General features: G+C 41.5%; 1 protein-coding gene across 2 annotated transcripts in view; it reads right to left on the reverse strand.

Annotated features, from left to right (window-relative positions):
• Positions 1-19,625, reverse strand: part of LOC119909171 (glutamate receptor ionotropic, kainate 2-like) — a 64,525-nt gene extending 44,900 nt beyond the window's left edge. Inside the window, exons 1-3 of one of the 2 annotated variants that reach the window (XM_038727269.1) lie at positions 19,073-19,624; positions 2,132-2,299; positions 495-752 (exon numbers count right to left, since the gene is read on the reverse strand). In XM_038727269.1, coding sequence (XP_038583197.1) covers positions 495-752; positions 2,132-2,299; positions 19,073-19,196 — 550 coding nt within the window. In that variant the 5' untranslated portion in view covers positions 19,197-19,624. Of the gene's footprint in view, positions 1-494; positions 753-2,131; positions 2,300-19,072 lie in introns of both variants that reach the window. The other variant, XM_038727270.1, reaches the window with a different exon arrangement.
• Positions 19,626-21,959: the final 2,334 nt, after the last annotated feature.

The raw sequence follows: 21,959 nt of genomic DNA on the forward strand, positions 1-21,959 counted from the left end.
AACTCGTCTTTTAAAATGCATATTACGAGCCACTTCACAAAGTCATTGGATAGACAAAATGGCTGACAGAGACATTTGATAGCCACCCTCAGAGATCAAGTGTCTCTGTGTGTTATTAATGGCTGTTGTCAGCCCCCACATACTACAATTCTGCATTGCATTAATCTGAAGAGACATTGGGTCATTCTGGGTAATGTGGTTCTCTTTTTTCTATTCTGTTGTTCATTCTTCTGGAAGACTGACATGGGCAGCACCTGCAGGACTGAGGCAGAACAGTAAGCTATTGATTTCTGAATTAACTTGACAGGTTACAAAGCACTCACTGAAACAGTGAACTCTGAGCAGCAGTGCTGCTTTTTGTGGTTGACCTGGCACCTCTTGTTTTTCTGGACATTTTGGAGTGTAAAGGCTACAGGTTGTACACATTGTCACACATATCATGCCAAACAGACACACCACTAGAAGATGAGTACAGACACCAACTGTACCTGTACCTGTGCTGTCGTCATACACCACAGTGACTGTTCTCCACTTGAAGAAGTGCACCAGGTCGAGGATGGCTCTACTGAGGGAGGAGAAGTCGGGGTACAGGCTGACATAGTAGGAGTCCCTGTTGTCTGACACTTGATGCTTCCACTTGGTCTGGATGTGGGGCACTCCCAAAGCATTGCAGATGGATTGGACTGCATTGGCCGACGAGCTATGTGAGGGGCCAAAAATGGCCGCCACTCCGAGGGAAAGCTGATCACATGCTGGAAGGGTAGCAAGAGGCAGAAGCAACAGAAGCTTAGTGTTTCTGTTGGGCTTTTAAATGTCATTGTTTCTACATTTTTTTTAGGTGTTCAGTTTTTGCCTACACGTGTCACACCAAACAAACAATAAGTAACCGGAACAGGTGCTTGATAATGGTCATAGCCCAACTGGTGATCAGTGGGCCCCACCTGTTTTGTTTGCGAGGACATGCAAGAATGCCCACGAACACACGGGTCATGCGTTACACATACCTGCCAATGGTCTTTCACTATTCCACTGATCTACATGTGGCTGTAATGTGCCAACAAATGCGGCACTGTGCCAGCAAAGGCATCGAAGGAGAAGCCAGCAAGGAAAACATGTGAACATGATGCAGGTTTCAAAATTATCACAGAAATCTGCTTTGTAAATGCATTCAACATGTCTAGACCTCAAGAATACACACTGCATTTAACTTTGTTTAAATACAACGTTACTCAGTGTTAAATAAGAAACCTCTCCAAGGAGGTAAATAGCAATCTGCTTAAAAAAACACTGTTAAGTTTATTTTTTTTCTCAATTTCACTCTACTCTTGGTGAACTCTGGGGTAACTAGTAGCCTGTTTTAACAATCTCATGTCAAGCCCTTGTGTTTTGACGGTATAGACTGTATTAGTTTTTACAAAATACACAGCACCATTCACTCATTCACTACTCCTTTCAGAATAAACACTGAATAATTTACTCTACAGTGAGCAGTAAATTGAGATTTCAGACACTTATTAATCATCATCATATTGTGGCATCATCGACAGCTGTGGTGCTGCATGACTATAATTTTTGCATCTATCAAATGTGATGCGTTATATTGGTGGATTTGTAGCAGAAACTAGTGGACATGCCATGGACACTACTTTTTTTCCTTTCATTGTGGGTATTTTTTGAGGGCACTCTACTGCATGCATTTAACATTCAAATGTAGCGGACAGTATAGCGGATAGTAAATACAGTGCACTATATAGTAAATAGGGAGTGATTTCAGACACAGACCATGATTGTCTAAATTGACTTTCTGTGTTTGTGTCATCTTTGGTAGTTAATGTTCAATTCACACAATCTGTGAGCTGTTACACCAAATAGCACTCTCTTTTATTTTGGAAGATTTTTTTCTTCCTTTAACTGAATGTTGACATACTCTTTCAAAAATGGAGTAATTTTCCTTGCTTTTGTGTCTTCAAACCTGTTAAGAACAAATTTCTTAAATGCAAGGGAGTCATATGACAAACCATTCGTTTCTTCATTTCTTACATGGGTTGTTGCATTTAAAAGTGATGAACTACAAAACAAGTGCTCAGATGTGAGGTTCTGCTAAATGTCTTTCCCATATCTCCCAACTCACCTTTCCTGGAGGCCTCAAAGCTGTCGAAAATGTTTATTCTCTGGATGTCATAGGTCAGAGTGGTGTTGGGGAGCAAGGTGCGGTTCCTGTTGATTGTGTTCAAGGCAAATTTAAAGGCTAGTTCCTCTGCTCCTGAGGGGCCGCTCTCAATGGATTCAAATATTCCTCCTGAGGGATAAGAAAAAAAAGGTCACCCGAGAGCCAGACCTCTAAATAGCCACTTCCTTCTCCTGTAATTGCAATAGATTCCTTAACACAAGTGACACTGAAGTAAATGATCGATATGATGCAGGCAATTACACCTCAAGCTGTACTATAATTTTTAACATTTCAGTATTTGAGCGCTCATAGCATTGATGCTATTGTGCTCACTGCTTTAGACAGCTCAGTCACACGATGACATGAAACTGATTCAGAGATCGGGCTAGGCGACTGGATCTCATCTGATTTGCATTCTGTTGCATCTGTGTAATTATAGGCAATTAGTTACGAAGGGAGGTGAGTTCAGGGGTGGGTGCCCTTTTTTAACTCCCTTGCTGAGCCTTGACAGAAAGGTTCACTCTTCCATTTTGTCCCATTGATTTCAGTGATTCTAAAATGAGAGGAAAGCAAAGAAAAACAAAAGCGCAGGGTTCAGAGAAATGAGGGCGAAGAGAAATAAAAGGTACAGGAAAGGAGAGCGAGAGAATTAGAGCCATGGGAGGAATCAGAAACATATCTAAAGTGGTAGCAAAAGAGGTAGTGAAGGAGAAGGCCTGGCAAATCAGAAATTAAGATAAAACATTAGGGATTTGATTACACTCATTATACATTGTAAACAAATTGACTAAATCATTGTTTCTGCATCTTATTTCACTAGTACTTGTTGGGAGAGCATCCTGATGGGAGTTTCATGCTGAGCCTGCCGAAGAAATCTTGTTACCTTTTGGATATATGTTGAATCACACCTTGCAATGCTCATTAATTGTCAAAGTAAAAGCCTCAACACAATAACAAACAATACATGCTGTGTCACCACGCCGTGCAAGCGAGACAATATAATTACCACCACAAAGTAAAATGTTGTCAACTTAAAACAGCTCCCTTCAGATTTGTCAGTTATTTTGAGCTGAACAAAAACCGAGCACTGTAAAGCCTCAGACGGTCCGTCAGTGTGGTTCAGAATCCTAAGCAAGGGAAGGCAATGTTGAACCGACCCACTACCCATATGTGGCATTTCAAGATTTTGTCATCATCATTTACCTGCATTCATTTGACGTCATCACCAAAATGCATGTCAGTAAATTTGATTCCAATGTACATGGACATATTGTAGTTACAAACAAATTTAGATGCTGATGTATTTACAAAATATATACAATTTTGCTCCATCTAATCTACAAGCCAGGCGGCCGATATGTACTGAATTTCAGGTGTAAATGGCAACAGAATTTTCACACATCCATCATCAGAATGACTTGAAGTCATGTTGTAGGTGGTGCAATATGTTTGAGTATGCAGCATATTAAAGTTTCACAAAGAAAAAGCTGTGGAGTCGAGCAACTACTTCAACTTTCAAAATAAACATAATAAAAAAAGTGAAACAACGTTACGAAAGCTAATGCACCTTTGAGGATGGACTAAATCTTGAGAAAGCTTTACACAAACTTAAAAGAGAATGGATGGGGGGGGGGGGGGGGGGGGAGAGATGAAAGAGGGTTGTGAGAGCAGCTCCGAGAAACACTCTCGGAGTCAGGAGCAGAGTTCAGTAGTCCATCCACGGCTCCCATCCTCTCGGAGGACAGAGAGCCGGTTTGACGAAATCCTGAAAACTGAAAAAAGTTTAAAGCCTGTTTATCGATTCAATTATAGAGAGCGGGGGGGAAAGTGAGACGGAAAGAGAAAAAGAGAGAGAGTGACGCATTTTTAAAAGAGTGTAGAAAGAGAGAGAGCTGTACAATAATAGACAGTGGCTATAAATAGCGCCTGGCAGTGGCAGGGAGTGATAGAAAAGGAGGGCAAAGAAGATGTCATTAACTTAGGGAAGTGAGCTTTATCACTGTCAATATGGTACAGCAGTATGTTGGCATTGTCTTACACACACACACACATATATATATATATATATATATATATATATATATATATATATATATATATATATATATATATATATAAATATACAGTCCAGTAGCGAATTGAAGAAGGTGAAATGCGGGGAATGAGAGAAGGATGTTGCAGTGTACGATGAGGGTTTGGCATATACTTGTACAGCCACTTCAGTGTGTGTTTTGTGCATGAGCTATAATATGTGTTAATCCTCCCTCTATACAGCAGTGTGTTTGAACATGTTGCTATTCATGGCATTTAATTTCTCTGAAATGGCACATTAATCTTCAAAAGAACGAATAACCTAGAATCATCATTAAAGATGATTGGAATCATGTCAGTCTGACCTAATAGATAATTCTTATACTATTGCCCTGAGGGAGCAAACTGAGCTCCACTGGCCTGTTCGACGAATATAAAAAGGAGCATAAGGGTGTCACATTATGCTCATCACATTTCCTCGGCATGCTGAGCAGCCTGGACATGCTGGTTTAAAATAAGCCATATACCTATGAGAACACAGAAGAGCAGACACATTAAATTAAGTTGACAATAGGTTATATTTAATATTTCCAAGGAGATGCCGAGTATTACATTGCAATGAAAAATGATACCACACAGAAAATGAAATGGTTATTGTTTGATTTAATGCTCCTTGTGCCCTCAGCATTGTTTACAGTGATGAATCCGACATTAAGATTTCGTAACCAAACTGGACTTTGGAAAATACACAGTGGTGTTGGGTGTAATGCACGTGTAGCTGTCATACATATTAATAACACTTGGTCTTCCATCATCTATTTATCCACCCCCCCCCAATACTTGATGTTGTGGTCCGTCTGTTTGCAGGTGTGTGAGTTACAGCTGAGATAATCAGTGTGTGTGTGTGTGTGTGTGTGTGTGTGTGTGTGTGTGTGTGTGAATTATAGAGCTGCCATCATTGGGACTGGTGTGAATTATAGTGCAAATGGAAGCTCTGAGTGAGTTATGAGCTGGATAATCACCATGACGAGGAAACAGGCCCGCTGATCTGAGTGACTTAGTATGTGTGTGTGTGTGTGTGTGTTTAGAGAGAGAGAGGGAGAGGGAGAGAGCGAGAGAGGGGGGAGAGAGAGTTGAAAGTGGAAATGAAAAGGCAGTGTGGGAGGATGTCTCCTCTATGTAAATTTGACTCATTTTTTAATGTTTGTTCACAGTTAATCAAGTGCATTTTGGATCGAACATCATAAAGTTAGCTGGTCATTGGTAAAATTTCTGACTGAAATGAACTCCAGTTGATATTAATTCCTGTGAACAGAAATCATTCACATCTGAAGGACATACATAATAAACAATAATAATGAACAAACCTTGAAATTCATGTACAGGCCGATCAAAAATGTGTTATTACTTTTGTTCAAATTAATTCCACTGCTCACATGATGCTCTGAACAAAGATTAACACTAACACCATATTTCTGGTAATCTGGAATACTAGCAGGGAGAATTTATTAACTAAACTAAAAGAAACAGGTTATTTATCAAACTATGAATTACAATGCAATTAGCTCTCTCTACTCAAGGATGCTCTTGTACACTGAGAGATGGGAGACAGATATGTTGCCATGGCGACTCATGCATCTATGCTATGTCTGAGAGGCTTCTGCAGTTTTGGTATCTGAGCAGCTGATTGGTGGAGGAAGGGCGTTGTGATAGTGTGGACGGCCTGTCTCTGTGACTAATGACCAGCAGCGCAGCTGCAGAATGGCGGTGGGATGTAGGGTGGGTGCCATGGCAACCAGCGAGCAACCCTGTCGCTAGGGCAAGTGGCCCAGGTATGCACATGAAGTCACTCAGTTAGGCTTTAAGACCTCCACCCACCACACCCCAACACCCTGGCCTGTATCTGTCTACCTCTGTCTTTCAGCAGGTTAGCATCAGTGCTCAGAGCCAATAGGCAGGAGGCAAAAGTGATGGAAACACTCCGTAAATATCCCAGAAATTCCCGGTGGGATCGCTCCCTGACATGTTTGCCGGTGAATGGGACATGATGCATGAAGGCCTGCAGAGAGTCGCCGCCTCTGGTCATTAATCTGAAGCTCCCCTTGCATTAGACTGACCTTCCTGTGATGCACAAGGGCCAATTCTCTCTCTCCCTGAAGATCCCTAGAAATCTGACCATGGGCACGGGATAGATCATCTGTGCAGGATGCTCACCAGTGCTACAGCACACAAGAAAACCACCATCAATGTAGCAGGTATAAAATCATCTGAATACAATTTTCAAGGAAATGAAGTCCATTCTATTCTACATACAATATGGGCAGAGACACACGCTGCTACAATATCATAACATAACAGTGTATTATTTGAGCTGCAATATCGTCTCTGGCAGTGGCTCAGAGATAAAATCTTGGTTTTGTGAGAGGATAAGCAGTAAACTTGGTTGATAGAGGTACATTTTCTAAGAAGGTACCTGATAGAGATCTTGATTGAGCCTACCAAACTTATTTAGAAGCCAAACTAGATCTTTGAAATTAAATGAGAGAAATAAAAGTAACACAATAGAGTGAAGTACTAGTATTATAGTAGCATAGTAAAATGAGATTTTACACTGTTGGCATTAATGAATAGAATCCCTGAATATGAATTCAAGTGTCATATAGCATGAAAAACCAAGCTATGAAAACTCGTGGAAAGACCCCACCCCACCAAAAATAAATAAAATAAATAAATAAAAGTTGAAAACACAAATACAATAATTACAATAAAAAGTAAACCGATACAGTGAGTCAGCAATAAATAAAGAACTTAATCAATCACTCTGTTAGAGGTATGGAAAACTAACATGAAACTGTTAGAAAGCCGCTTATGTGAACAACAGTTTAGCTGTTGTTATCTGACTTGTTTGGCTGGTTGTGTGTTTTTCCTCCTGGATAGAATCGCTCCTGTCACCCTAAAGCCTCTAGACACTGGACTGGACTGTCACCTGCCACTGCTGGATGCTAAGCCTCAGGCTGACTCACACACTTGAACATTCACGTGTGAACACACACAATCACACACTCCAAAGATTGAGCCTAAACAAACTTGTCAGGTAAGAAACAACTGAGTCTGGGGAAAATCTGAGTGATGTGAGAATTTAAAGCTCACACATTCAGAAGTACCTAAGTTCAGTTACACTCAGGGCAATAATTAGCTATACAATTGCCAAAAGGTCAATCTCATCAATCTCTTATAATGAGCACACACACAGTCTTCAATTAGAAATGTGTGCTACCACCCTCATCCCTTACCCAGCGCCAAGTGAGAAACCAGTGATCATATAACATGTATTAATTCTGAGCGCTGGCAACAGATGTGCTAATTTTCCAGGCTCTCTCTATTCATAATAATGTGCCAGCTCCCTCCTCAAAATATGTGCTAATTTGCAAGGGCTCATTGTGGATGTGCTAAACTACCGGCTGACATTTTGTGTGCTAATTTGTCAAGCAGGGACCCCTTTTGGTACTAATTGTGCCAAACTGTGAGTACACTTCCACAGGCCTTGAATTGCTGAAGTCCCAAATGACATCTGTCTGCTTGCGCTTTCCAACCTCTCCACTGCTCTCGAATTTGCGAATGCAACTGCAAAGAAACTCTACTGTGAAAATAAGATGTAAATGCTCACGCTCGCCTGCACACACACACACACACACACACACATAGATACAGAGATGCACACATAAACATTTCACAAAAATGTGTGCTTGCTTGAGATTAGACAAGCTCCTTAAAGAAACATAGGTGCGCGGCTAGAGTCAAATGCTATAGTAGCTCTGTAGCATCATCAAACACACGCATGACCAGCCAGTTCCTGAGATTACTACTACTAGTTATTAAAATGAACTAGTTTGCTTTGCTATTTCATCATATTTCTATCCTGCAGTCACAGCTGAGGCATGAGCACACTTATATGTGTGTTCACAATCTAGAGTAATCTTCTTCAGTTTCAACTACCTGCTTAGACAAACATAAAAACACAGTGAGAGGCCAGTGCATGTTTGGTGTCAGTACAAACACATTTCACAAGGATAAGCTTATTTTCCCAAGTTGATTATGTGAATAATCAATCAATATTAATATTATAATATATTAATATATAGATAAACCTAACCGTAGACCACAGATCTTTCTATTTGGGGCTGCAACTTACAAATATTATTGTTGTAAATTTTTTTTATTAATTAATTGTTTGGTTTGTAAAACATCAGACCAAAAAAAACATCCATCCATCACAATTCCCTATTGCCCAAAGTGACGTCTTAAAATACTTATTTTGTATGACCAAAACCAAAAGATTTTGAGTTTACTATCACATAAGACAAAAAAATGCAGTAAAGCCTGGAAGCTCGAATTTTTGTTAGAAAAAATTAAGTTAAATGATGAAATGTTTGTCAAAATAGTCAGCTTTCTGTAGATCAACTCATTGATTAATGAGTCAGTGCTCAAGTAAACTACTTTGCAAGCAAACGTCATAATGTGCAATAAATATAGGTGAATAATTACTTGTTCAGAAATTAAAATACATATTTCCTTTGTGTGAACTGAAAACAAATATTGTACAAAATTCCTATTTGTGGAGGTAACACATGCATGCAAGAGCTCATTCAGTACAAATTACATATACTTTATTTTACTACCAACCATTTTCCAGGCACATGCAAAGTCACAACATAAAGACAATGGTAAGCTTGCAAAAAGTAAAAATACTTATTAAAGCTTCTGATGTGCACAAATTAACAGAGACATACAGAGCAGAAGACAGCGGCTGTAATATAACATGCAAAAAGGCTGCGGCGCGTTTTGAGCTCTTCCTCGGGCATCATTCAGCGCTGCCTGAGGAAGAGCAAGCCAAGCTTCAATAAATATTTTCACTCTTTGCAAGCAAAGAGTTTACAATTGTCTTTATGTCATTTCTCTGTGGACCACTTTGGAAATCTTTTTTCCCCCTCTGTATCTGACAGATACCAAAAGCTGAGACTTTGTTAGATTTTTGATCCGCATCCTTCCCACCTGCCGAAATATCCCAGGGTATAAAATGAAATATTCAGGATGTTACCATAGAAACAAGATTTATACAAATAATAAATTCTGTAAAACTGGGAGAAACATGCCAACTGCCAATGTTATCGTGATTGCCACAATAGCACACAGTATGTAAATATATTCAATAAAAGCAACATTAAAGTAATCAACATACCAAATATACATCATGCAGTTATGATGTAATGTATATTACAACTATGTCATGGAAACACTGTGTTTTGGGGGGAATTTTTTTTCAATCAAATATTATTTGATTGATGTACATTTTGGGGAAAATACAGTGGCTTTCACACACTGTGGATTTTATGAGCCTTGGAGCTCCCACATCTCCTATCTGACTTCCACGTATAAACAGAAGTATTCCCAAAACTGCAGTCACAAGGTTATAAAGTTCAAGTAAATAATACAAATCCCAGAACTGCAGTCAGGGCCCTTTTTCTGCCAACAAAAAATATGTGATTTGGCTCTAATATACAGGCCATAAGGAGTGAGAGGGCCCAGTTATTGAACAGAATGCTTCCTAATGCTTCATGCCTTACCCGTCTCTGCCATTTCAGTTTCTTTGCTCCATCTTTTTCTCTCCTCTATCAAATGGCGACACACACACACACACACACAACCTTCCACACTCCCCCTGACTAGACTACATCTCATGGTGGCCTCGGCAGGTGACAGATGGCGACCTCACAGCACTGCTCACTGTAAACTGAGTTTTAATCAAGCCTAAGCACGTGTGAGAGATGCTAATTATCCACTGCAGGCTCAGAGACGCAGGAGTCCAGCCTTGAGAACATTGTGACTATATATGTGCATTCATGTGTCTCTGGTTCATAATCACTTTCCCCATTGTGAAAAAACTGTAAGGGCATTATTATCCATTTATGGTATTGCAGCTGAGAAGTATGAGGCAGGACGGACTGGGTGTCTCGAGCGTCCCTGGATACTCCAGCCCTCAAGCTGCATCTCTCACCAAAATAAATATAGATGAGAACTTGACTAACAGTAATCTTGGAGTCTTAAAACAAACTCTCTGAAAGTTAAGCCGTGGGATTTCCAACTGTCTCTCAGCACACTTGCCAAAAGACTCACACTATATGGTGCCATCATTTCTGAACATTTACATTCTAGACATGAAACTACCACTCTTATCTGAAAAGAGTGTGATAGAGAGCCATATAAACTTACATTACAACATCTCTAACATGCATTTAACACATATCACATGCAGCCAATCTTGCTATAGAGCTAAAAAGAACTTCAATTTATAATGTTGCAATTAGGTCACAGTAAATTACATGACTGTATCGTCTTCTTTACTCCATTCGCCGCTCTCATTCTGACTCTCACTCTTCTCCTGCTCATCAAAATGGCCCTGTATTACACTCTTCCCATTGTAATTTTGAACAAAATGGCTGTAAAATTAGACTTTCTTTCATGTAGAAGGGCAGATGTTATCTCCCGTCAGAGCCAAAGGTCAAGAATTAATTCAGGAGGCAGCTCTTTAATCCACACAGCTGGGATTTTGAAAGGCGATGGAGATGGTAGAAAAAAAAGACATTTTACAGGATTTATGTAATCTGATTAGAATCATTTTTAAACTTCATAGATTTAGAGACACTCACACAGATGGTGATTATTGTTTTCAGATAGGTAATGACACAGAAGGTGGTAAAATGTAAATATATATAATAGATTGAAAATAATGATCTTACACAAAATTACAATTACTAGTAGAGTCAGTGCTAGTGGTGTCCAAAGCATTAGAACTACAGTTTTTTCACTACAGTAAATCCATGTGGTATCTATATTGCCTTATCAAGGCCATTTATATCATGAAAAGAACATGGAGACAATTTCAAGATAACAACCTAAGCCTTGAGATAAATGAGTATTGTGCACAGAGACCCGCACTATATCGCCTATATGTTAGGAATATAATAAAGTAAGTCATGGTGATAAAAGCTACAGCACAGTGTTTCATTGCGAGATTGGGAAAGTTTAATGGAAATCTGTGAAGTGAAAATGTATTCTTTGCTTTGAAATTCAAAAGTACAATAGGAAACAGAGGTTTGGAATGTGTGTGAGGATTTGTGCCTTTGTGTGCAAGGACACTGAGACCACAGGAAGAGGGGAAGTAAGCCTTGATGATAGTGCGAGCGAACAAAGTAGAGGGGAAAGACCAGCAGACGAGCTGGGAGCCAAAGGGAGACCAAGATGACACAGAGAGAAGGACAGCGAAGGACAAAGGGAAGAAATGGAGAAAGGAGAAAAAGACACAAAACTCTATTTTCTGGATTTCTAGATATTGATTTGATGCTGAAAGTGCACCTCGCTGTCACACTGTTTCCTCACAGCCCGTCAGATGTGCTTAGAAAACAACAGGTGATGGCCATGATGTCTAAAGTCGGGATAAGCAGTAGAACATACGCAGATGGCAGATGGGAGTGCTGTCAGACAATGAAAAAGAGGAGAGTTTGGAGAAAGAAGGAGGGAGAAAGAGAGGGTGGGGCGTGGAAAAAAATGGATGAGCGTAGGAAGCGAAGAGGGAGAAATGGAGAATAAAGAGGTCACTGGAGGCAGATAAAAGACACTCAATTAAACGACTGAATGGATGGCCCATTAGACCTGAACGGACACCTGCACCACCCCACCCCCCTCTCCCCCAGGGCAGGAAAATGTCAGCTCCTGGTTTGGGTTCATCAGCCTCACCTCAGCCGCTGCTGTACACAAGCTAGCTGATAATCAGAGCTGCAGGTACAAGTCAATATGCTACACTTTGCTGCAAAGGTGTGTCAATTTTTCTTGCTTGTTCTACAAACACACACAGGCAATTGCACAGTAGCAGAGGGAGAGAGAACAAAATGTAAGAGACCAGGAACACTGACTTTACAGATGAAAATAGCCAAAAGCTACCCGATACAAATAATTGACTGAATAATAAAGTACGTTTCTCATTTTTCCTCATTAAATAAGAAAAAATCTATTGAAGGTAAATGTAAAAAGAGGTGAAACTGGTGTAAAATAAGGAGTGCTGTTCTAATCTGTCTTCTGATCTGCGGTCCACTGTTTGTTTCACCATTTCTCAGATTCATTCACACCCTGCTGGGTAGGAAATTCAGCGTCTTTTGTCATGTTTAAAAAGCAATGGCGGGGTGTGGGTATATCTCGTTGGTAGCTGTGCAAGGGAAACGGAGGCGATTGGCTTCATTATGCCTCCTCAAAATCTCAAAACAGATTGTGCAAGATGGGAAATCAATCCAAGTCTGTTCCAGTCTGTTCCAGTCCGTCGTTATGCTTTGTGTGTGTGCATGTGGATATGGGTGGGATCGGTGGGTCACATCAAGCAAATGGGGAAGTGCGTCTTTTCGAGTGTGGGCGACTAACAACAGAACCCTGACAGAGGCTTCTGCAGACAAATATGTAGTCAGTTCTTCATTCTAACTTGTTTTCCAAAATTAGATTGTTTTAATTCTTCCACCAATGATATACCATCATGCTCATATTTCTCCTCTCATCTCACCTTTCCTTTTACAAAGACCTTCAAAACACAAAGATTGGAGGACTGATTTAAAGAAAGCTACACAAACACTTATACAATCCTCTGAGCAGGAGATGGAGTACAGAAAAATGAAATTCAACATTGCAGGAGGAGACGTTTTGCATAGCCCTGGTAGATCGTGGACAATAGAGTGTCATGCTGATTCAAAGAACACGATTTCAAGTAAGCCTGCCTCAATAAGTCCTCCCACAGAGCCCATTTCCCCCTGTGTCCTTGGTTCACACAGAGAAACGTTCATACATTCGACCGGCTGTGCTGTCAATGGGAGCCCGAATTCAGCTTTCTCTCTTTCAGCCAGTCGCTCACCCGCCTCCTCTTACTCCTTTATTCAGCTGGCTGGAGATGAAGGTGAATCATGACATCCTAACCCGATCAGTGCCTCACATCATAACCAACACAGGAGGGCTTTATGTAATCAATTGACTTCTGAATCCCATGTAGTTTGGGGCGTCAGTGTTTTAAAAATATATGTCACAACGTGGATGAAATTATACTTGCATATATACCAGTGAGCCCTAGAGCAACAAACACATCAAACAAAAGGCAATCAATGACCCCCTTACATGTATAGAACAAATACACGTTTACTCTGGCTTCCAATTAGCACCATCACCAGCTTCCACAATAAACCAATGACAGGCCACGTTTGTTTCCCTCTACCAAGCAATCACTTTATAGTTAAGAGCTCCTATGCAGTTACTCCCACATATGATGCAAAACGTGGCGCGAAATTGCAGCAGGTGGAAGGTCTATTTTTCACACCACTTATAGCACAGCCGGTATCACAACGTATCTCACACTGAGAGTAAATGAACTAGTCCAGCTGAGTGTGGAATGTGTCAGACAGAGCTAGAATAGAAAGGAGCAATTTGACGTTGTGCACGTCTACACCAAAACCATATAGGCCTACAAAAGTCCCTGCAGAACATGCATTATTAATCCAATCCCACTCATCCTTCTAAGCGTACACATTTGCTCTTTCTTTTTTTTTAGTTTACATGTTTGCATTCTCACAGATGGCAACCTGTGATAGATACACGCAGGGGGGACCACCCAGGACTTGGCACTGGTTACTTGCAATGCTGCCAGTTTCCTTTTTCATCATTCCTCTAAGCAATACAAACATATTGATTTTTATTGATTTCCACCATTTTACAGTCTGCTGGAAGTGGAGACAACCAAATATGTAATGAGAGAATATAGATAAATTCATGAGATCCTAATAAAAATGCATTTTGGATTTAGTCCCCCAAGGGACCTACAGTGATATTTGCATCACCAATGTTTTTCTTTAACCGTTTTTCTTCCCTGTAAAAGCTATTTCATGCATATCTGCAGTCCCAGGGAAATTTTCACCTTGCTAATACTATACTGCTGACATTTATTCAGAGCTGCAGTGCATGACTCCTGGCCTCCCACTACATTTCCGCAGCACACTCCACTGTCTGTGCTGTCTCTCTTCACAGAAGCCATCAGAAAACAGTAATAAAAGACCACAACTGAGAGTGGGCTGAGAGTGGACTGCTGAGAGGCAAACTAATCTATCTTTACTCTGTATCTGCTAGCCTCTCTAACACTTGCTGTTTTTCCTCTCGCTCACACTTTACACAAACCCTCCCTTTCTCTCTCTTTCTCTCTCTCTCTCTTTTCTTACACCTCTCCGTGACTTCAAATTTTCTTCCATCTCCCTTGGTGGGATTGTGGGAAGGACAGCTCCAAGTGTTAAAAGATGCAAAAAAAACAAAACAAGATTCCTTGTAAGCGTTTCCAGCTCTGACCTTCAGTCAGCTTTGAGCCAGACAACCAGTCAGCAAGACATGCTGCAGGGCTCTTCTCAAGGGACAGCTTCAAAGAACAATTGCACACATAACCTCTAACCCTTCTGATACCCTGGGAAATCCTTGAGTGACAATGACAAAGACTGAAGGCTGTGAAGAAAAGAAGCCAATACAGACGTCAAACCTTCCACAAGGCAGTAGAAGAACATAGGACCCGGATGTATTCTATTAGATTTTCAGTTAAACTAGAAATAGTTATCCTGCAAACAAGGTCAATCATCTAAAACCTCCTTCATGTAAATAATCTTTTCGCATGTCGCTGGTGAATCCCAAAAATTTACTAAATGCTAAGCTCAACAAGAAAACTAATTTCATACCTCACAGATATTTTCCATTTGAAACTGCCATGAAATCCGTACCCTGAATTAATCACCATTGAGCCTTTTGTAACTGAGGCATGACAGCAGGACCTTCAAAGACTCAGGAATGTAAACATGTTTAAAGAAATCCATCTAGATAGTTCCCTCCTTGAAGCCCATGTGTGGTGCTGCATACTAATGTAGGACAGATCTCCTTTTTGTTCTTGAAACCCACGGTGGGTATTTTTAAACCATGGAAATCATTTGCCAGCAGAGAGGAGATAGTTTCATATTTCTATAAGCTATAGCGGGGCCAAGTGACACATGAATATTTTAAGCAGCTTTGTGCCTATTTAAATGTGTTTGCTGTGAACGGGCTGGCAGTGGGCCAGGGTGCAGGGTGTTATCCATAATTCCTGCAATCCCAAACTAAACTCCGGCACGCTGATAATTCAGGCTGGCAAAAAGCAAAAGCAAATAAAGTCAATTAACTACAAACTCCCCTTGAATTTGTTCCCTCTACCCTTGCTTGTTCTTGACAGCCTTGTAATTGTGCCACCATAACACATTTGAGGACATAAAAAGGGTGGTAAATGTTAGAAATGCAATAAAGGACCTTTATCCTGGCACAGCATTGTGGAAGTAGTTAGATAAACATAGTTTTCGCCAGAGGGAATTGCATCTTTTGCCAGAGGACTGAAAGAAATTACTTGACTTTTCCTTTCCAAAATGAAAAACAATGTTTTGTTTTAATCATAAATATTCCCAGGCATGTCTGTTCTGGGAAAATCTAAACATAAGCAGGAAATAAACAAACAAAATGAGCATCTCTGAGTCAACAATGCTTTCAGCAGCAGTTGACAGCCCAGGGACATACTGCGTCTGCCAGTGTTGTTTGAAGATGGCGGCGATAATGTTATCACTCAACCTCACAGCCACAGACCATCTACGGTCATCAGAATTAAAAAACTGTCACAATTTCATTGTGGATTTTTCTTCTGTTTGACTTCTCCTTCTATGTCTGTGAGTAAAACTCAATTAGTTTTGATGGAATGGCAGATGTGATGACTCATTGTTTGCATGACTGAAAATTTGTTATGGGGACAGCAAAATAAGATCACGTACATGAAGCACTTTTCCCATGAAAGAACCAACCATAATTCAGCTTCAAAATTCAATACTGAGTTCAGTTTTTTTTTTTCATGCCACACAACTAAGCTGTTAGATTTCCTTTCATTTTCGAAGTGGACATTTTACAGCTTTCGCCCATATTATGGAGAGAAGACCAAAGTGGCAATTGAAAAAAAAAACATTTTGTTCTGGGTCTCTGAGACCCTTAGCAGTATCAGTTGCTACAATATCTCATTCAGTGCTCCCAAAACGCAAGTGTGAACTAGTTATAAAAAGGGAATCTTCTCTCAGGCGTGTTTTATTACACCTTGTAAGGGCTGCACCGGGTCCATTTAAGTATTAAAGTAAATGAATTACCTGTAAGATTTATAAATGAGGAATACTGAACACAATTCAATTCTGTTTTGAAATTAACTCAGCATATTTGCCTGCAGCTGGTGGCCAGAACACCTCTTGTTTTTTTTCTCTGACACTTGTCGCTCTACATGCTGAGGCCGATGCTTTGAATACAAAGGGCTGACACTGCTTTGGTGTTACAGTGTGTGTGTATGTAAAGGTCTCAGCCTGACAGGAGAACAGGGGTTGTACAATGTGAGCCGCCTGTCTGGGCAGAATGAAACTTGGGGCAGGGAGGGAACAGACAGACCCAGGGGAACTGACCTCCTCATTTAGCCAGCCTCCTTCAGGAGCAGCTGGGATTATCTGCTGAGCAAGCACAACCTGCAGGAAATGCACAAGAGAAGGGCCAATGTGCTCCAGTGTCTCTCAAGGCATTTCTCTTTTCTCTCACAGCACATACACACTGACATACATTTTTCTTTTTTGATAAAATCACCCACACACAACTCTATCATCATCTATCTTTCTCTTTTGGAAACTCAGCTCCTTCACAAGCAAAGACAGACAGATAAGCATGTCATCTTTTCTAAAGAGAATACATTACACTATACGAAATGGAGCCATCTTACAACAGAAATGTGTGAAGTGGATGATACTTGACTGACAGAGACAATGCTGTACAAAATCCCAGACACTAAAGCTTTCATACGATTTATCTTACTCTATTAAAAACCACAAGCAGTGCGCTTTTTGTTCAGCAACAGGCGCAGGCCGCGCTGCCAGGGTCCCTGTCCGTGGTTCTGAACAGGAGGTTCAGCAGCTTGTTCCGTCGCTCTTTCAGGACCACGGACAGAGACCCGGCTTTTCAGCCGCGTTGCAGACACTCTGGCCATATCGTTGCCACCAGAACACAGGCGAAATCAAGCATAAGCTTTACCTCAGAGCAAAAAATCTCAGTGACACGAATCCTCTCTTATCTTGCATAGTTATGTGTGTCGTGCTACCGATGCCAGATGCCTTGCAGATCCAGCGTGTCAGCATAGGCGACATGTTGGGTATGATGAGGTACAGGACACTAGTGAGTCCAAATCTAATCTAATAGTTTGATTAAATAGCTACATACAAATATAAATGTCCATTCGGTGTTAAATGCCAGAATTCCATCCAACAATAGCCTCCTTCAGAAAAATCTTATCAATTATTGCCCCGCTGTTTTCGCCAGGAATTTAGTCATTAGGCTATAAGCCGGCTTGGAAACTTTCGTGTCAAATGCTATTATGCAGGGACTTTGCCGCCCCCCAAGGATTACTGAATAGACGCCCAGCGTCTGTCAGACAACGTGTGAGACGGGAAATCGCTCATCGGGCTGCGAATGCAGCAGGAAGACAAGCACATCCCGTTGCCATAGCGGCGGCTCTTGCGGACGCGGCCTGACTCTTAAACAGGACCCTCGGGGGAATTTGGGATTGTAAGGATGTGTTGTCAACAGTTTATGACATCCGCTGTTGGAGGGGAGTGTGTGTGTGGGGGGGGGGGGCTCTGTACATTCAACAGAGAGACATCACCTAAGATGGGTCCAATTAGCCGACGAAACCACATGAGCCAGTGATTTTTGTGTTTTTAGAACAGGAATACAGGCGTTAGCACAATTTTAAAAGTTAAGAATCACCAACAAAGCACCGCCGTGGCAACTGTCGAGGAAGTAGGCTACTTTAATCATCAACATGAATTATAGCCTATTATTAGGTTATTCTGTCATGCGATGCTATAGTTCTTGAAGAAGAGTGGCTAATCAATGTAGGCTAATGAGCTACTGTTTAGTACTATAAGTATGGGAGATGATTCACAGTTGGTGCGGTTACATTTGCGTGGCTTCCAATGTGACTCAGCCAGTCACAACTGAGAACCAGAACTATCACTTTTATCAGTGCCAGCAATGGTTTAATAAAAACCAAGGGGAATTCCGGTTCGACAGCAGTTCAGTGGGATTATGGACGAAAACCTACTGCCCGGCGTATTGATTGGCCCTTGTTACAGATCAGAGGAATTGATCTGCGCTCCCTGTTTTGTTTACATGTAAAGATGTTACTGCAGAGGACATGTTGGGGTGTCCGCAGTTTAAAAGGCCGTGGAGATACAAGAGTCCGTGACGATAGAGCGGAGATGTGGGCAACGAGTCTTATAGCTAGCCTATGTTTTTCATGAGTTTCACCAACCGCTCATAACCGTTAACTGTTGCACAGAAGGACTCCCTCTTTTATGTGTCAGCTACAGTTTTGGCTTTCAAAGTTACTATAACACTGGTTTCAAGGCTCGTGGAAAACACCATTCATCCTTGATGTTGTCATGTACTCGGTACTAAACCTTCCAAATAATGTTGTTATGAGATTATAAACTGTAAACTACTCATAAAACAAATATTCTGTGCGAGTGCACGTCGGATTGTTATAACTCTACACTAAAACAAGGCAAGAGTGGGACACAAATGTCTCGACAGGCTACATCTACTTTTGCATTCCGTGAATGTCCTTTCAGTGGGGACAATTATGGGCAGTTCGTGTTATTGGACATCCTAACAGATTAGGCTATACCGTATCGTAAACAAACTGTTTATTCTTACCAAATCTTAAAACGTGTGGCATCCCGCGAGAGTAACCAAGAAACAGCAGCAGAAGCGGGATCAGCCTGAGGTTGGACCTGAAAACGAGACTGGTTATCATCAGATGCTGGGAGGTAATCTTCATGTTGTTTTTAAAAAATGCACAGTGGTTTAATCCACCCGGTGCGCGGGTTCGATTCCCCCGTAATTCTTCTACGGTCGTTGGGCAAGGCAGGGTGACGGCGGCCCTGGATGCGCAAGATCACGGCATGGTCACTTGCGCTTTTCCTAAATCCATTTGCAGTCCCGGCATGATTCCTTCTCCTTCCCCTTCTTGTCCTTCACTGCGCCAAGAAACAACAATCCTCCGGGTCGAGTGGCGGCGGGACGTCCATGTCGAAGGGAACGGTTCCAGTGGGGAGGGGGAGCCCAAGCATGGGCTATAGGTGAGGTACTGTAGAGGGTTGGAGGGCTAGAGAGCGCCAAGCAGAGGATACAGCAGCGATATACAGCCCCCTATGAGGCGCTCTGGGTTTCTTGCGCTCCCATTATACTGCACTGCTGCACAGGCTCTGACGTCGAGCCAAGGTTAGTGTTGTGAACGCGCACCAGAAAGACAGAGAGAGAGAGCGAGTGAGAGGGAAGGGAGATGGATATACTGATAGAAAGAGATGAAAAGAGGGAGGTTGGAAATGTAGAGAGAGAGAGAGACAGAGAGAGAGAGAGAGAGAGAGAGAGAGAGTGGATGGAGTGAAAGAGTCAGAGAGAAATAATGGGGAGGGAGGGGTGGAAAACTTTATTTCACACCGCCTTTATTTCACTCTTTTCGCAACAACTTGCCCTCCAAGTTCGCTTGCATTTGAAGATGTGTCGGTAAATGTGTAATATGTGGCATCATTGACTTCAGGGTGAACCCTTACTTGCAAGCCGTCCAAATAGGCCTACGGATCCATTCAAAGCAAACCATCTGTGACGGGCAGTTCTGTATGATTTAATAAAAATAAAGTTAGTAGCCTATGTCACTGATCAAATATGATCGTCTCATAATGAAGTGACATGTCATGAGGGACAACGGCAACCTCTTTTAAACACTTGTTTATGTTTTGTTTGTTAGCTCAGGATGTATTCAGCACCATGGACAGAGACACCAAGCTGCATCTCGGCCGCAGAAAGCAACGAGGCTCTGTTGGAAGGAATCTTTCTCAGTGTTCAAGGAGAATGTTTAGGCTTGCGCTAATGTTTAAGCTTTGGCTATATTCTACAGACATTTAGGCTACCTGCTCTGGCACATAAAGAAATAATTGTTTACACACCGCACTGCACACAATCACTGAGACAACCTCTGCACACTAGCGATATAATTTCCTGCCTGCAAGATATCATTGCACTGATTTTTCCCCCTCCCTAACACGTAGGCCCACTTTTTGTTTTGCCATTCATTTCTCAACCCCTTTTACGGGTTTTCAAGCAACAACCTTTCAACAATTTCCAACATCATTCCAGAAATGTGGGAGGAGTGGGATGAAAGGAATTAAAATTGGCAGAACAGCAAATCCGTAATATCGACAGAAGCTGCTCAAAGGCACGAATATTTAACCTATGCAAATAACTCCACTTTAGACTTGAAAGCCTTCCAGCAACAGACTATTCTCGAGTGTGAGCCATCCTCCGACGTGAAGGTGTGTGTGTGTGTGTGTGTGTGTGTGTGTGGCATACTCGCAAAGGCTCCACAGGCAATATCTATCGAGATTGTAAGTAGACCTATCACGTTTCTATCTGATTAGTGTATGTATCCTGTAGGATGCGCTGCATAGAGAAGATGGGTATCTGCAGCTCTTGGTGTTCGTATACATGCTATTGATTTAACACTACGTAGGCCTATTCATCTTATCATCGCTCACCCCACTGAGCAGCTCTTCATGGGCCATTGCATCAACTGGAGCTATAGGTACAGAGGTGCGCCCCCGTCACAAGAGGGTGGAGGTCTGTTTAATCCCAATGGAGACGTGAAAGGAGCTCTTTGATCGGCTCCACCAGAGTCCACAGCCTGAATGAACACCGTCATTGTGTGACTCAAGTGTGAATGGCTGGGCTGTGTGTGTAAGAGTGCGTGTGGTGTAGAACTACTCTAAAAAAAAGTCACTAAATGCATTCCTGTCAGGCATTATAGTGCAGATAAAATAGATATTTCAGGTGATCTTGGTGTAGTGTATGGCATATCTTGTCTGATGTTGCCAAGATATTTTAGTATTACATCGCTATTTATTGCACATGTGTTCAATCTTTATTAGACTGCAGAACGGGGCAATTACAAGTAGGCCTACATGTGTGGATAAGAAAAACATACTGATGCGTGCCGGCTCTTTAGTTGGAGTGCTACTCCATTATACTTTATCGGATGTGACAAATCCACATTCACAAATAAAAGCGAATGCATTTAATAGCGAAGAGGGCGCCTGCCTCAGCTAAAAGGAAACACAAAGTAATTACATGGGATCAAGTAGGTGGTGTGAACATTGACTTTGAACGTGTGTCAGCTTGCGTGGGTCTGCACACCAGCAATCTGCAGTGTGAGAATATCAAAGAGAATGGCACTCATCATGCTACCATCTGGAGCATTAGCATAATGATGGAGAAATTCAGGATTTCCGTATAAGTCAGCAGAGCTTCACACAGCATGAAAGGAATGCTTATTGAGTTCAGGGAGAAGACTTCAACTGACAGGAACGTTGGTTTCCTCTTAAAGTCACAGCGCCCTCTGGCCCAATGCTGTGGTATTGCACTTAGAAAAGTCCTCAAGTGGCCCTACACTCTCAATGCACCCAAAATTTAATTTGCGGAATAGAATTAAGGCTGCCAGAAATGATTTTGAATTATTTTTTAAATATAAATCTAAATAGTATTGCAT

This window comes from Micropterus salmoides, unplaced genomic scaffold (assembly GCF_014851395.1).
Source record: "Micropterus salmoides isolate LMB-PRFRI ecotype aquatic unplaced genomic scaffold, ASM1485139v1 Ms_hic_scaffold_18, whole genome shotgun sequence".
NCBI classification, from domain to species: domain Eukaryota; kingdom Metazoa; phylum Chordata; class Actinopteri; order Centrarchiformes; family Centrarchidae; genus Micropterus; species Micropterus salmoides.